The sequence below is a fragment of the Salvia splendens genome, chromosome 20 (genome assembly GCF_004379255.2).
Source record: "Salvia splendens isolate huo1 chromosome 20, SspV2, whole genome shotgun sequence".
Classification (NCBI taxonomy): domain Eukaryota; kingdom Viridiplantae; phylum Streptophyta; class Magnoliopsida; order Lamiales; family Lamiaceae; genus Salvia; species Salvia splendens.
In genome coordinates this window covers 23,516,134-23,531,135 of record NC_056051.1, presented here as the reverse complement: position 1 = coordinate 23,531,135, position 15,002 = coordinate 23,516,134, and the positions used below count along the sequence as shown (strand labels likewise).

The following is a 15,002-nucleotide window of genomic DNA, read 5'->3' as shown; positions in this document are numbered from 1 at the left end:
TAAAATTACAAATGACAAATAAAATAAAAACGACATAATTAAAAGCCTAAAATTAAAAATTACATAATTAAAATACTATAAATTAAAAAAACCACTACTCGTTGCCGAATTTCATCCACATGTGGTTGATTAGGTCTTCTTGTAACTGAATGTGGGTTCGGGTATCGCGCATTGTGTGCCTTGTCTCGATCCTCTGGCCAACCGCAGAAGCTAGCCGCCCTCGGCCCTTCGTCGGCTATAATCATGTTGTGTAAGATAATACACGTGAACATGATGTCGGCGATATTATTCACGTACCACAGCCGAGCCGATGCCTTCACAATGTTGAATCGGGCTTGAAGGACCCCGAAGGCTCTTTCGACGTCTTTCTGCGCGGACTCTTGACGCTGCGCAAAAAGAACCCGTCTCGGGTCGTGCGGGTTGTGGAGCGTCTTCACGAACGTCGACCACCTTGGGTAGATACCATCGGCGAGATAGTAACCCATGTGGTATGTATTTCTGTTGATGGTGAAGTCGATCGTCGGTGCTACACCATTCATCGCATCATTGAAGAGTGGTGAAGAATAGAGCACGTTCAAGTCGTTGTTGGCTCCGGCAACGCCGAAATATGCATGTCAAATCCATAGGCGGTAGTCGGCGACCGCCTCAAGGATAAGTGTTGGGCCGCCGCCTTTGTGACCGCTTAAGTGTTGCCCCCTCCAAGCATTCGGGCAATTCTTCCACCTCCAATGCATGCAGTCAATGCTGCCAAGCATTCCGGGAAAGCCATGGACTGATTCGTGAAGACGAAGCAACCGTTGGCAACATCGGTGCCGGGTGCCCGAAGGAATTCATCCCCGAAAGCTGAACGAACGCCCTCGCAAAAATTCTTTAGACAAAGGATTCTAGTGGACTCACCGATATGCAAATACTCGTCGAAGATGTCGGCCGTTTGCCCAGTAGCGAGTTATCGGATGGCACACATACACTTCTGCAACGGCGTGATACTTAGCCGACCGGCTGCATCTGGACCTGTTTGGAAGAATTCAACACGTGCGGACAATGTGTTGACAATTCGCATGAACAAGCGCTTTGACATGCGAAAACGGCGCCTGAAGTAATCTGCCGGAAATCGCGGCTGGTCGGCAAAGTAGTCGGCAACGAGCCTTTCGTGGGCTCCCTCCCGGTCACGATGGATGTAGCGGCGATTTGATCTAGTTCGTTGAGGAGAAGGAGCGGGGGTATTCGCCCCGACATATGCTTCGTAAGCGGCACGATGTTGTTCGTAGTATTCTTGTTCTTCGCGCTCCGCTTCCGCCATAATATGGGTGAAATCCATTAGAGGTTTTGAGTGAGGGATGAATGTGTTGATAGTTTGTATGAGAATTATGAATGAGAGATGATTTGATGTGATAAATGGATGATGAATTTGTGTGTTTATAGATGAGTTTGGGAAAAAAAATAAAAATAAAAAAATAAATTCAGAAAAACGGGCAAAAAAAACGGCCATATTTTTGGGATTTGGAAAATAATTTTTTTTTATTTTTTATCATTATTTAAAATTAATTAACGAATTTTTTTAAAAAAAAAATATTCAAAGGCAACGGCTATACCGTTGCCCAATCGTGTGCCGCCACGTCGACTGCTCGCTGGCACGGACGGCGGCCTTCTTCCCCACCACCATTGCGGATGCCCTAATGCTCTAAACGTCTCCTACATATTCTGCATAATTCCTTAATTAAAGCTACAGAAATAGAAACGGAACAATACTCAACTAAAAACTTCTCATCAATCAAAATCACAAACTACTCCTCAACCAAAATAACCATAGCACGACAACACATGAAAAATCGATCGAGAATTGATAATCTAACAAAGGTCACCTTCTGGAAAACATCCAGATCAAGTTGATATCGATTCACCCATATTCGAACGAAATTGTGGTGTGATTCCAGAGAAATCAGCGAGCGATTGAATAGCTCAATTCTGGAGGAATTAAATTGAGACCGATCGCGTGATTGAATAGCTTGAATTGAGATGGATATTGCATAATCGAGAATCAAAAATCGAGCTGCCACGTGGCAGCTTAGCAACGGTCCAATTTACCCTTCCGCATTTTAATTTGATTAGCAACGGTCCAATTTACCCTTCCGCATTTTAATTTGATTAGCAGCGCTCCAATTAGATTGAAATTGGCGTGAAAAGGAACTTCCTAATTTACCCTTCCGCATTTTAATTTGATTAAAACAAATAAAATGAGCTTCCACGTGGCAGCTTAGCAACGGTCCGATTTCCAGATCCTAGGACTGAAATTGTTGTCATTTTAATACACTCCTATATGATATATTGAGACGCGGCTATAAAATTGGTAATACATTAAATTAACTAATACACATTTTAGATGTGTTTTAAATTCATAAATCTTATTATATTATTAAAAAATGTGTATAGATATAAATAAATAGGCATGGTCATGTTAAAATGCAAATTAAGCAAAAAAATTAATTTCCCCTTCATTCCAAGTTAGTCAACATTTGATTTCGGTCACATGATTTAAAAAAAAAAGTTATGTTTGATAAATTAAACAAAAATATAAATAAAGTACGACAGGTCAATAGATATTAAAATATGAGAAAATAAAGTAGGGAAAACAAAAAAGTTGAATTTTGCTAAAATAAAAAAATATTTCATTTTGCTTAGGGGCGTCAGAAAAGGAATACAGATTGATTAATTTGAGACGAGGAGTATGAAAGATAAATACTAGTAGTATTGTTTTGTATCCTAGTTACTTGAGGCGTTTCTTTTCGGCACGAGATTTAAAAAAAATTGTATTTAGTGAGTTAAATAAAGGTAAATAGAGAGTAAAGTAAGAGAGAAAAGAGAGGATAAAGTAAAAAAAAAAGAATAAAGTAAGTGTAATTAAATGTTTTATTTTTAGAAAAAAAAAGAGAAATGACTCAAGTAACTTGAGACAACTCAAAATGGAATATGACTGAAGTAACTTGGGACAGATGGAGTATATCACAAAATATCCTCAACTTTAAGGGACTTTCCGAAAAAATAATTATTTTTAGTGGAAAACCGTCTCCAAAGAAAAACAAAAAATTGAGACAAAAAAAATACTAACCCCCTAAAGCATTTATATTTAGCATATAAATTAAGAAAATAGTCTTTAGTAAGGTAATCAAAGAGATAATAAAATACTAGAAAAAATAAAATAAATAACTGAAAAGAGAATAAATAAATAAAATAAATAATTTAAACAGAGTTAAATAGTATAGCGAATAAAATAAAATAAGAAGAATATTAATTATTCTTATTTTTTAGTAAGACAACATTAGCATGACATTTTGTGGAATAAACTAAAGTTAAGGACGGTTGATGAAATTAAAACTAATTACTTTTTTTTAGATGAAAGTTTGAGTTAAAACGTTTTTAATTTGAACTCTGTTATTTTAAACTTTGGAGATTTTGAGCTTAGAACCTAAGTCGTGTTACTTCAACTGGAAAAATCGCGTTTTCAGAAAAGACGGCAGCTGTCTCGATCTACAGCTTCGCCACCTAATCAGCATATTCGGAGCAGCCTTCCATAGTTTTCTTCGCCAACCTCTACCACTTCTTCTCTCAATTCAACTGTCTCGCGATTCAAATATGGCAGGTAAAGTTTTCCTCTTTTTTTACTATTGATACACTACTAGATTTTCATGTTATACGCGGTTGTGATTGAATTTAATTTTCCAGTAATTTTCTTGTGTATTCGATTCCGAAGCTCTACTTTTCTTAGCTTTTCTCGGCTATGGTGTGCTAGGATGTGTTGATTTGTGCATCATAGTTGTGATGGATGAATTGGAAATGGAATGAGTTGATTAATTCATGTCTTTTTTTGATAATGAGGCGATTTGTCTAAATTAATAGCTTAAACTGTAGGTAAGCTTTTCGGATCTATAATTATCAACAATTTAATGAGAGTTCTTGTATTCGTGATCGCTCCGAGGAGTTTTAAAGAGTAAATTCTTGTCCCGGTTCACTTGGTGACTGGCATTAATCAAAATATTTGTGGATGTAATGATGTATTATGATTCTTGATGTTATAATTAGGAGAAAGATAGATGCTTAAGTGATTAGTACGTAACAGAAGGGTTCCGATGGAAACCGTGGAATTTTATTACTTTGAGGAAATTAAGTTGAATAAGAGTTGAACTTAGAGGCAGAAAGCAACATCTCGCCCAAGACTTTATGGAGATTGTGATTTTTTATTAAGCTCGTATCCATAACAAGCATAATAATAGTGCAAAATTTCAATTTTCATGCAGCATTGTCAGGGAAGATTGTCCAACATGTTCTGGTAGCGCAATGCTGCCAGCAAGATAGGCAGTTAAGCACCCAATACCGAAAGGATTGTTGTACCCCTTATAGAAAAAACTTGCTTCCCTACCTAAGTGGAAAACTGGCGTGGAATGACATCTCCACCAAGCAATTTTCCAAATTCTCGAATTTAAACCGAGCAATTGTTTACTGCAATGGTCTGTACTAGATTCTCATTGTTTCTGGTTGCTTTACCTGGGCCCGATCTTTAGAATGTTTTGAATGATCTAACCTTTTCGTTGTGCATATCTATCTGATTTTCTTTTTGTTGGTGTTTTAAAACTTTTCTATATCAATTATCACTTTGGTTATATTGTCTTTACTCTTCTCGCAGCGGCCTCACCTGCCACTATCATACATTCTGTTGACAAAAGTGCATTTCTCAAGCTTCAAAATGGCAGGTCAGTATAAAGTGCCATTCGATTTCCTTATTGATATAATTGGATAGGTTCATGGGTTAATAAGACTGTCATTTGTCAAGTATGAAATATCCATGTCAAGCAGGAATTTATTTACTAGGAGTGACTCAGGAAATTTCTTTCTTAAACATGCAAATCTATGTGAAAAGGTCTCAAGAGTGTTTATTAACCCCGGATGTAAAAACAGCTGACGAGCTCTTAGGTTCAATTTTTTTAGTGTACAGTTTCCCACGTGACATCTCACTTTCTTGGGACTTCCTTCTCTTTGGTCACTTTGATACATAAGAAGCTGATGATCATTCTGCTTTACAATATGAAAGCTGGAATCGGAAGAAAATTCAGAAACCTAGATTAATGTGCATTGCAGTTCTATGTTTCTGAATAAGCAGAGACTTTTTGGTGAACATTTTTATTAATGGCTACATAGAATAAACTTTTGAAGTTTGAGGAATTAATTTTGTATTAATTGATTTTATTTTAATGGCTTCATCATACATTTTGTATTTAATTCTAAGCTTCTGAATAAGTGGAGACTGTTCTGTGGACATAAGAAGTTGTACAACCTGTATATTAAACGTGGCAGCATCCTTTTCCTAACTTATAATTTGCAAATTGAATTTTAATAATTGAGTTTTAGTATGCATATGAAAAACATATATTGAAGACCGTTCGTCCGCTCAATAAGAATTGGTTGTTAAAGATTATTCTTGCTATGTATAGTATGATGCATTTTCTTTGGTAGGATCCTCGAAACCTGTTTTTCTTTGTTGAGAACCCATGTGTGTTTCATGTGTTGATGGATCAATGCTTGGGATGGTTTTGCTGCTCATTATATTTTATTATGGTACTCCGTATTAAATATTTTTTTCTTTATGTCCTTTAGTTTGTCTGGCATTTGGATGATACTCCACATAGGTAACCACTTCACATCCCTCTTCTGATACATTTTTTTTATCATCGTTCATGGAACAGTGATATCAGAGGTGTTGCTGTGGATGGTGTTGAAGGCGAACCTGTTAGCCTCACAGAACCAGTTACAGAAGCAATTGCAGCTGCTTTTGCAGCATGGTTGTTAGATAGAAAGAAACCCGATTCATCGACACGGTTGAAAGTCTCTGTAGGACATGATTCACGAGTATCTGCACAGAAGATGCAGGTATCAGTTATACAGGCTTTAGGTTTATATGCTGGTTGTACAATCCCGTTCGTATTATGGTTTTATGCATGGTTAGCCAGCTTCTAAGTTTGTCCTAAGATCAATTTATTACGATAATCTTTTTTAGTGTTACTGGATGGCTAAGATTGTCTAAGGTTAAATTCTGGTTTAATTACAGGATGCAGTATCTCGAGGTCTAGCTGGCGGTGGTGTTGATGTTATCCAGTATGGGTGCGTTAAGATTTCTATCTTACTTTGCGACAGATAGACGGTTTCTTTATCAATTAGCGGGAACTTCTCCCAGATTAGCAAATCTGGCTATTTCTTAGTGGTTCTGTTCTGCCAACTGTAACAACTTCTACTTTCCGTAATTCCTAGATTACTGAAAATACTTTTTGTGTAATTGAAAGATGATTATCCTGAATGGGCATGATTTTGTAGATTCCAACCATGGTATTCTTGTGTAGATTAGCATCCACACCAGCAATGTTCAATAGCACTCTGACTAAAAATGAAGATTTCTTGTGTCCAGCAGATGGATCTATAATGATAACAGGTTCTCATCTCTTTCTTACCTTTTTTAGTCTGTTCCACATAGAAGGCTGGATTTCACACTTTCCAGATAGAACATTTTGTGATTCTTGTGTCTTTTCTTGGAACAGCAAGCCATCTTCCTTACAATCGCAATGGGTTTAAGTTCTTCACTAATGCTGGTGGGCTCGGGAAAGTGGACATCAAAGACATATTGGAACGCGCTGCTGATATCTACAAAAACTTCACTGATGAAGGTCTCAGGGAAGCTGAAAAAAGAGCAGCACAATCTGTTAAAAGAGTAGACTACATGACTGTTTATACATCTGATCTGGTTGCAGCGGTTCGCAAAGCTGCAGGGAATATAGGTATGCCTTCCAATATCCATCTACATGACTATTATATGGCACCACTTATTTTAGATAGATAGAAAATTCAGTTCACTTCCACCGTAACCGAGGATTACTCCCATATTTGATCTGATTTGATGTCTTTCTCTAAACTCATTCTGTAGATTTAAATTTTATGCAATAGTTGTTGTTCAATCCACTTTTTAGTGATGTACTCATCTATTAGTTGTACGGTAAATCTTTCTCACCGTTCTTACTTTTTCTGACTTCCAGAGAAGCCACTGGAGGGTTTCCATATAGTTGTTGATGCTGGAAATGGAGCTGGAGGATTTTTTGCTGTGAGTTTGAACTGTTAAACACGTTTTTACTTCAGAAATTCTTTCCTCCTCAAGTTAAAAGAAATTCAAACATAAGATCAATGATACAAAAGCTGTCAACCATGGCAGAATCTCATGGATGAGTAGTGCTGATAATTAGTATTCATAAAAAACAATGATGTCCATGCAAGCTCTTAAAGATTTCAACTTGACAAACTGTGCTTCGATTTCATTTTCTGTGCTTTAGACAGAAATGCTTTATTAACTTCAAAAAATGTCAAGATCGGCCATGAATTGATTGTGCAAGAGAATCCATATATTTCAAATCTATCATGGATATGATTTTGAGCAGGATCAGCATGAACATATCAAGAGCCTTTTATATAGATATATGAAAACATATAGAATATGCTATTTTTGGTATAGGACCTAAAAGGTATCATGGTATGTCCTACTTCTTTAATGCAATTTCGTGAATATCTTGGAGTAACTTAGCTAATGACTGAGTTTCATTAATGGTCTATCAGGAAAAGGTGCTCCAGCCTCTGGGTGCTATTACTACTGGAAGTCAATTCCTAGAACCAGATGGTAAGGAATCTGGAAGATTCTTGTATGGCTCTCTTAGTGTGTTACAGCATCTTGGCTCTGAATGACAAACTGTCTTTTCCAGGATATTTTCCTAATCATATCCCGAACCCAGAAGATAAGGATGCAATGAAAGCTATCACCAAGGCTGTATTGGACAACAAAGCAGACTTGGGCATCATCTTTGATACTGATGTTGACAGGTAGCAGTTTGGTGGATTTTCTTATTTCTTTGTACATCAGATGGAATGTCTTTATATGATAAACAATGTTCTGTGGTTTTGTTAGATCTGCTGCTGTGGACTCCAGTGGCCGTGAGTTAAACCGGAACCGATTAATAGCCCTTATGTCTGCTATTGTCTTGGAGGAAGTACGGGGTCATCTTTATCATATTTAATTATTAGTATACTGTGTAATTCCCTAACCTGACATAATTCCATTTTGTTTATTTAACTAGCATCCTGGGACTACCATTGTCACTGACAGTGTGACATCAGATGGATTGACTACATTCATCGAAAAGAAGCTCGGTAAGATAACTGTTACTTATGTTTTTTTGTTTTTACTATCACTATACTTACCACCAAACCATATTGGCAGGCGGAAGGCACCATAGATTCAAAAGAGGCTACAAAAATGTTATTGATGAAGCTATTCGTTTGGTATGCCCATTTCATAGTATGTTGCATTATAGAGTTCAATAATTTTTTGTGCTATAATCTGAATTCGAGGCTGTTAGACAAACCAAAATTCCAGCAACATGTGACATCTTGCCTTCTTGGGGAAATGCTTGATGCATTTTGTGGCTTTATATATAAGGAGTTATTCATAGCCCATAATTACCCATGGAGCTATTTACAGTTTTCTTAAGTGTCATTCCTCTTTGTTGATGCCTGTAATGAGATCATCTTGCCACATAGTCTAGATCCTCAGACACAGCGAGAAGATGATATTGCCAGCTCAATAAATAGTTATTATTTTTTCGCTTACAGGAGGATTTCTTCTACTATTTTAAATTCTGATTTGTTGATATTTTTATCATTCTTCAATCCTGACATGTGAAAAGCTGTACGTTGGTGGAATAATGACAGAATTCCGTTGGAGAAGAATCACATTTGGCTATTGAAACCAGTGGCCATGGAGCACTCAAGGAGAATCATTGGCTTGATGACGGAGCATATCTCATGGTAGTCCTCTATTATTTAACTTGAATTGATACTACTAGATTTTCTCTTTGTTCTTTTTTATGTCAGCATTTCAAGCCTATACACTTGATTTCAATAATGTTTATCACTCTATGCTTGTATACTTAAATTACCTGTAGGTCAAACTATTAAACAAACTTGCGTCAGCCAAGGCTTCTGGAGTGGGTAAAGGCAGCAAGGTTCTGACAGACATGGTAGATGGCCTACAGGAACCAGCTTTTTCTGTTGAACTAAGACTTAAAATTAACCAAGATCACGAAGATCTTAAAGGAGGGTGAGCTTTTCTAAACTTTGCAGACTAATACTGTAATTGGATTTCACAGGATACTCATTTAGTTGTTACTTTTAGATCATTCCGTGCTTATGGAGAGGCCGTGCTACAAAATTTGGAGAACGTCATTGCTTCCGATCCAAAACTTAAGAAAGCCCCGGTTAACTACGAAGGAGTAAGTTGTAACCAGTGCTTTAACAAAAAAAAGAGTTCAATCTGGAAGCTCTGACTTCACACTTCTCCTGTTATGCAACCATGTTGGGATATTAAACTTTATCTAAGTTGCTCAATCCTCATTTTTCAAATGCTCAAAATATCATGTCAAATGTTTCATATGTCCCGAACTTCAGAAGTTCTCTGTGGTTATGTCGATATATAAGTCTCTTGGCATGAAGCACTTTTAAATCTTGTTAGGATATCCTCGGAATAATTTACTCTCATCTAATTCATGAACTGACTTTCAATGTCCTTATAAATAGGTGAGGGTTTCCGGCTACGGTGGATGGTTCCTTTTGAGACTCTCACTTCATGACCCGGTGCTGCCCCTTAATATCGAGGTGATAATTAGTTTATCATTCGTCAAAGCACATTATATCATACTAGTATTTTGTAATAAACTGATAGGTCGTGCGGATCCTGCAGGCACCAAGCAACGAATATGCCATCAAGCTTGGTCTAGCTGTTCATTCTGCTGTGAGAGAGTTTACAGCTCTTGATACATCTGCTTTGAACAAATTCGTCCAGATATAGTCGAAGACGATTTTTTTTTTCCAAATGTAGTCGAAGATAATCCTAGTTGACGTTGAGAGAGCATTCGCAACTGCAACAATCGGCCTTCTTCGACATGCCAAACAGTGTTTTTGAAACCGATTCCCTCATTTCTCCAAGTTGTTTTTGAAACAGATTGCCTCCTTTCTCCAGAGTGTTGTAATTTACGTTGCAATGTAGTCAGTAATAATGTTTCAGTCTCATCAGGCCTTGCTATAAACACTGCCTCAAAATAGATAATAAATAAAATAAAGATGTTCATGTTCTTAATAACTTACTATAGCCTTGATCTTTATTTTTATAATGTTTGATTTTGGAAGTGAATGTAAAACTCAAATACTTTCATAAACATATGACAATCTAATTGTGTCACAAAACAACATTACATTCAGAAATAATTACATTCGATTATCTGCAGGTTGAAATTATGTAATCTATTTAGCAGTTACAATGATCATTATCGAGTATTTTTCTGCTTCCTACATAAACCTCAGCTGTCTGTGGAGTTGAGGAGCTTCATCATGAAGTTGAATTCCATTTCCGGTGACGTCCTCGGCTGTGGCCAGTTTGCTCCAGCCGGCACCTCGATGCATCTGAAGCCTCTGCTCAAGTAGAGCTTCGTGGCACCAGGGTTGGTAAGGTCAGAATGCAACGCGATGGCACGGCATCCCCAAGTTTTAGCCTTTGCCTCTGCTTTAGCAACCAACGCCTTTGCTATTCCCTTTCTCCGAAATCTTTCTCGGACAGCAACATTCGATATATACGCAATTCCTGTCCTGGCCGTGATCACACACATGCATATCAAGCCTCAGATGTATTTGGTGGAATTCGAATTCTAAAGGCATAATGACAACGAGTGTACCTTCTTTGTCGATGAGGCCCTTTTCGTGGAAGAAAATCGGCTACTGTATCGACTGTCAAGATCCCAGCTACATACCCTTTGCATAGACTAAGTTTTCCATCAAAACTTCCAATCCTGAGATCGTCACTCCCTAAGAAGAACGGAACTTCCTCGGAAGAAGTTCCCGTCACAGCAACTAGGCAAGTTCTCTGGCAGCCCTTTGGTAGCGAGAGCCCAAAGAGCATCCCGATTAGCCTGTCGATTCTCAGTACAAAATCTAGAGGGAAAGAGAATTCAGGGAAGAAAGAGCTGCAGTGTGTCTCGGCTACTTCCCAGCAGTCCTCTATCCTCGCCTCACGAACAACAATCTCAGGAGAGACTGTGGGGAATAATTCAGCCATTTGACTGGCTCTACAAGAACCTATTGCATTAAGCAGCATGATAAGAATATGCAGAAACACAATTTATGATGATGGCAAATAAGCTTATCCTAACAGTCTAAGAATTCCTAGCTCCAGAGTCCACAATATCAAAATAATTATCTCCCCGTATCTACAAAATATTTGGTTGCATAGCATTTGTTCACATCCATCAGCATCATCATGGGATGGACACAAAGTCAATGCCAGGCGTCTTTCTTGTGTACTGATAAAATAAGATCTACGAATCTGATAGCATAGAACACTCATTTCAACTACCCCAACAACCAAGGGACATTCATATTGTAGGCAGGAAGCACAAATAATAGGAATCTTAATCCCAAAATACTGATAATGCCCCTACCTGTTCGTCCTCAATTTGCAGATAATCAGTTTCATGCCCGTACAGGAAAGATAATGCTATACTCTGGACCTAGACTCCAAACTATGTCTGATGAATCCAGCTAAAGTTCGCTTAGTGAAGGAAAGTTTTAAGCCTTGACGACAATGTACCTGTTAATGATGACATGGACTTGTCTATATCTCTAGAAAAGGGTGTTAGAATTTGCACTGATCGTTCCAAGTTTAAATATGGTGTACCTTGAACAACAAGAGAAGTCCTCAATAGTCCTAAATGGAGAATCCTCGTAAACAAGGAAGTTGGAGCTTTTGAATGATGGGACTAGGGAGACCTTTTATATTCCTAATGGAAAGAAACCTCTTATATTCCTAGGCTGATGGAAATATTAAGAAGCTCAGTGTAACACTGAGTACTAGCCAGTTCCAAGCTCGCCTTGTAGCTAAGGGTTCTAGTCAATCCTATAGCAAAAAACTATGAGAGACATTTGCTTTTGTTGCCCAACTCAATCTCATCAATCTCCAATCCCCCTTGCAGCCAACAACGACTGGCCACTGCATCAACAGAATGTATGGGGATTCCACTAAAACTCATCCAACTTTTACTTCATCTATAAGTTAAAGAAATCCTAGTATGATTCTAAACAATCCTCTCGTGCATGGCCTGAAAATTTCTGCAAACACTAGTACGGTATGATATATCAAAATTGAGTTCCTAATAGTTGTGTTGATACCTTCAAACTACCTACCTGCCTCCAACAACAAATACTAGCAAGAAAGACCCAAATTATACTAGAATTGGAGTAAAACGCCTCAAATAGTGAGTTTGATTCAAGCCTTGAACTATGGTAGACATACCCTCATACTAGCAACAAAAAGAGTTCAAAGCATGATATGCAATTATGCATATGATTATAAACTACTAATAACATAGAAAGTGCCATCTTCAAATATCCATGAATCATCAGTCCACTCATTGTCCATGGTTCCACTCCATCTTAGCCTTAATTGTGATTCATCATTACTCTGAGTTTCCCTACTGTTTATAATTATGTGGCTTCAACTAAGTAAAGGTCAACACTATCAGACATCAACCTTATACACACCTGATTGGCTCAAATCTCTTCTAATTATAGCATCATCAAACACACAAAATTGGAACACGAAATAAAAGGGTAAACTATGTTCATACCTATTGAGAGCTGAGGTGGACAAGAGAATCCAGATTTTGAAACATGACAATGAGACAAATTGGGGGTACAAGAGAAAGGTTGATGCTTGAGATTCTTGATTTGGTCAGTGGCACTGAGATTAAGGAAGCTCCCTCCCAAACAAATCGTCTGTATCTGCATATCTCTGACCCTTCTCTCTAGGTGGAGATGGAGATGGAGAGAGAAGAGAAGGTATCAAAAAATTCTACCTTTTCTTGATTCTGGGACTCCCAAATTTTTTTTGGGATCTGAGATGCTCTCTCTCTCAAGAAGCCATGGGAGAAAGGGTAGTTAATGAAATGAAAGGAAAGACAAGCAAACAGACAAGTGATGATGAGTTACACGTAAGTCTGGATCTCACCTTTTTTATCTAATTACAATTCAGCTGCGATCAAATGCTAAGAAATTCTACCGTTTCACAGTATAGTCATCATTTGAAAGAAAAAGAAATCGGAAATTCATCAAAGTAGAGTCATCAGTGAGTGAAAGAACAAGAAATCAAAGTTGAGTCTTTTTCATGAGAAACTCTAATTATTTTCAATTTTCACTAATTTCTCGGTTAATTAGGCAACCTAACTAAAATTGCAGATTGCACTTTCTAGATTGTATTGGAATGAAATAGGCTAATTTCTTTTGTTGAAAGCAATCCTCAAATTTATCATTATTTTGAATCCATCTGATGAAATGAAATGAAGTAAAATAAAATAATAAAGAATGGCTATTATTTGTGGTTATATAATCGCGTTCTGTCATACAGGAAAATGATTAACAACTAAACGTTTTTCTTACACTTTTGTGTACTAGTATTACATATTCATTTTTATATAGACAAAAACATAATATAATCCCAAAACGCATGCACCAATTAAATAACTATATTTCAAGTCTAAGTAAACCAATAATAGTCATATAAAAATGTTAAACTCATTATACCTTTGGGGATCTTTTGATTGCTAGAGCAAATTCACATATTCGCTCCAATTGAATGAATGGTATGAATCTTGTTACCCAAATTTTTATCCAAGTTTAAGTCGTAGATAATAGAATCCAAGTTTAATAGCCTCGATGAAATGATATACTGTATTAAATTTTAAATCAAAGTGTTTCTGTGTTTTATATGCTTGATGTTTGAAAAAAAATTACTATAGACTGTTGCTTTGTGTGTGGTTGCGAAGGCTATTTCACTAAGGAATGCATGTGGAGTAGCATTTTTATTGTATTTTGTCGTGAAATGATTATAGTTTGCGTTGTTGAATCTTGACTGATTCATGCGTGGTTGATGCATCATAATTGAATCATTTATTGGGGCTAAATATGTTCCCATAGGAACAAACATTCAGTTCAGAATAGCATATATAGTTAACAAAAGTCAGGATCTTTAATAAAAGGGATAACTGCCTTAAAAGTCACGAACTTGCCCGAATTCCATTTTTTCCCACGAGCTTTAAAGTTGGCGTATAAAGTCATGAACTTTGCATTTTGTCTGGTATTTCCCACGACGGTATTTCCGGCGAAAGAGCGAGCTGACGTGTCGGATATAATGGACGTGGCGCCTCGTGGCGGCTGACATGGTCAATAATGGTTGACTGTGTAATTAAATAAAAAAATAAACTTAATAAAAAAATACAAAAATAAATTGTTGATTAGGTTTTAATCGACAAAGTCGTCCCCAAATCAATCCACAAATTCCGTAACCTAACCTAGTCGACAAGCTGCAATCGACGACGACGACGAGAGAGCGAGCGACGACAGCCTAATCGACGACGACGAGTCTATTGGCTTACCTGCAACAGCGACGGACGGCGACGAGCTGCGCTTCAGGCTTCGTCAACATGAAGATGTGGCCGGGTTTCTGGCCAGACAAGCCGAATCCGAACAAACCTTTCCTGCTTCGGATTTACCATGGTGGGCATTTCATTCCTGATGGGAGGATTTGTGAGAAATACGTAGGTGGGGAAATGTGGGAAGGTAGTGGTTTTGAACCAGATAGATTTGGTTACTTCGACCTAGTCGATGAACTGAATAAGCTAGGGTTTGATAGCTGGGAGAGGCTATGCTTCAAGAGAAAATGGGGAATGGAGTTTATTAACATCACGGGTGATGCAGAGGTGATGTTAATGTTGAAGTTCCTGACCACAGTGAAGCATCAAATATGTGATGTGTATATTGTGGGTGGGAAGAAGGGTGGTCTAGAGCACATTGGTGAAGATGAAGCTGTAAGGAGTCGA

The 15,002-nt window shown here is 37.5% G+C and overlaps 2 protein-coding genes across 3 annotated transcripts; one reads left to right on the top strand and one right to left on the bottom strand.

Moving 5' to 3' along the window:
- The first annotated feature begins 3,482 nt into the window (after positions 1-3,482).
- Positions 3,483-10,219, top strand: LOC121782264 (phosphomannomutase/phosphoglucomutase-like). 2 transcript variants are annotated; one of them, XM_042180025.1, is made up of 18 exons: positions 3,483-3,637; positions 4,293-4,502; positions 4,679-4,745; positions 5,736-5,919; positions 6,098-6,150; positions 6,387-6,475; positions 6,582-6,818; positions 7,074-7,138; positions 7,645-7,705; positions 7,788-7,905; positions 7,991-8,072; positions 8,160-8,232; positions 8,303-8,364; positions 8,794-8,889; positions 9,027-9,181; positions 9,257-9,353; positions 9,658-9,735; positions 9,821-10,219. In XM_042180025.1, the coding sequence occupies exons 1-18, from the start codon at positions 3,631-3,633 to the stop codon at positions 9,926-9,928; spliced, it is 1,842 nt and encodes a 613-aa protein (XP_042035959.1). In that variant the 5' UTR covers positions 3,483-3,630; the 3' UTR covers positions 9,929-10,219. The 2 variants fall into 2 exon arrangements, with proteins under 2 accessions (XP_042035959.1, XP_042035960.1); XM_042180026.1 differs by lacking the exon at positions 4,293-4,502 and having other exon boundaries at positions 3,504-3,637.
- A 53-nt stretch (positions 10,220-10,272) lies between these two features.
- LOC121782265 lies at positions 10,273-13,302 on the bottom strand. Its single transcript, XM_042180027.1, has 3 exons — positions 12,756-13,302; positions 10,809-11,208; positions 10,273-10,722 (listed from the first exon to the last, which is right to left on the bottom strand). Exons 1-3 carry the CDS (start codon positions 12,913-12,915, stop codon positions 10,437-10,439), a joined length of 846 nt encoding a protein of 281 aa, XP_042035961.1. The 5' UTR covers positions 12,916-13,302; the 3' UTR covers positions 10,273-10,436.
- Between the last annotated feature and the right edge of the window lie 1,700 nt (positions 13,303-15,002).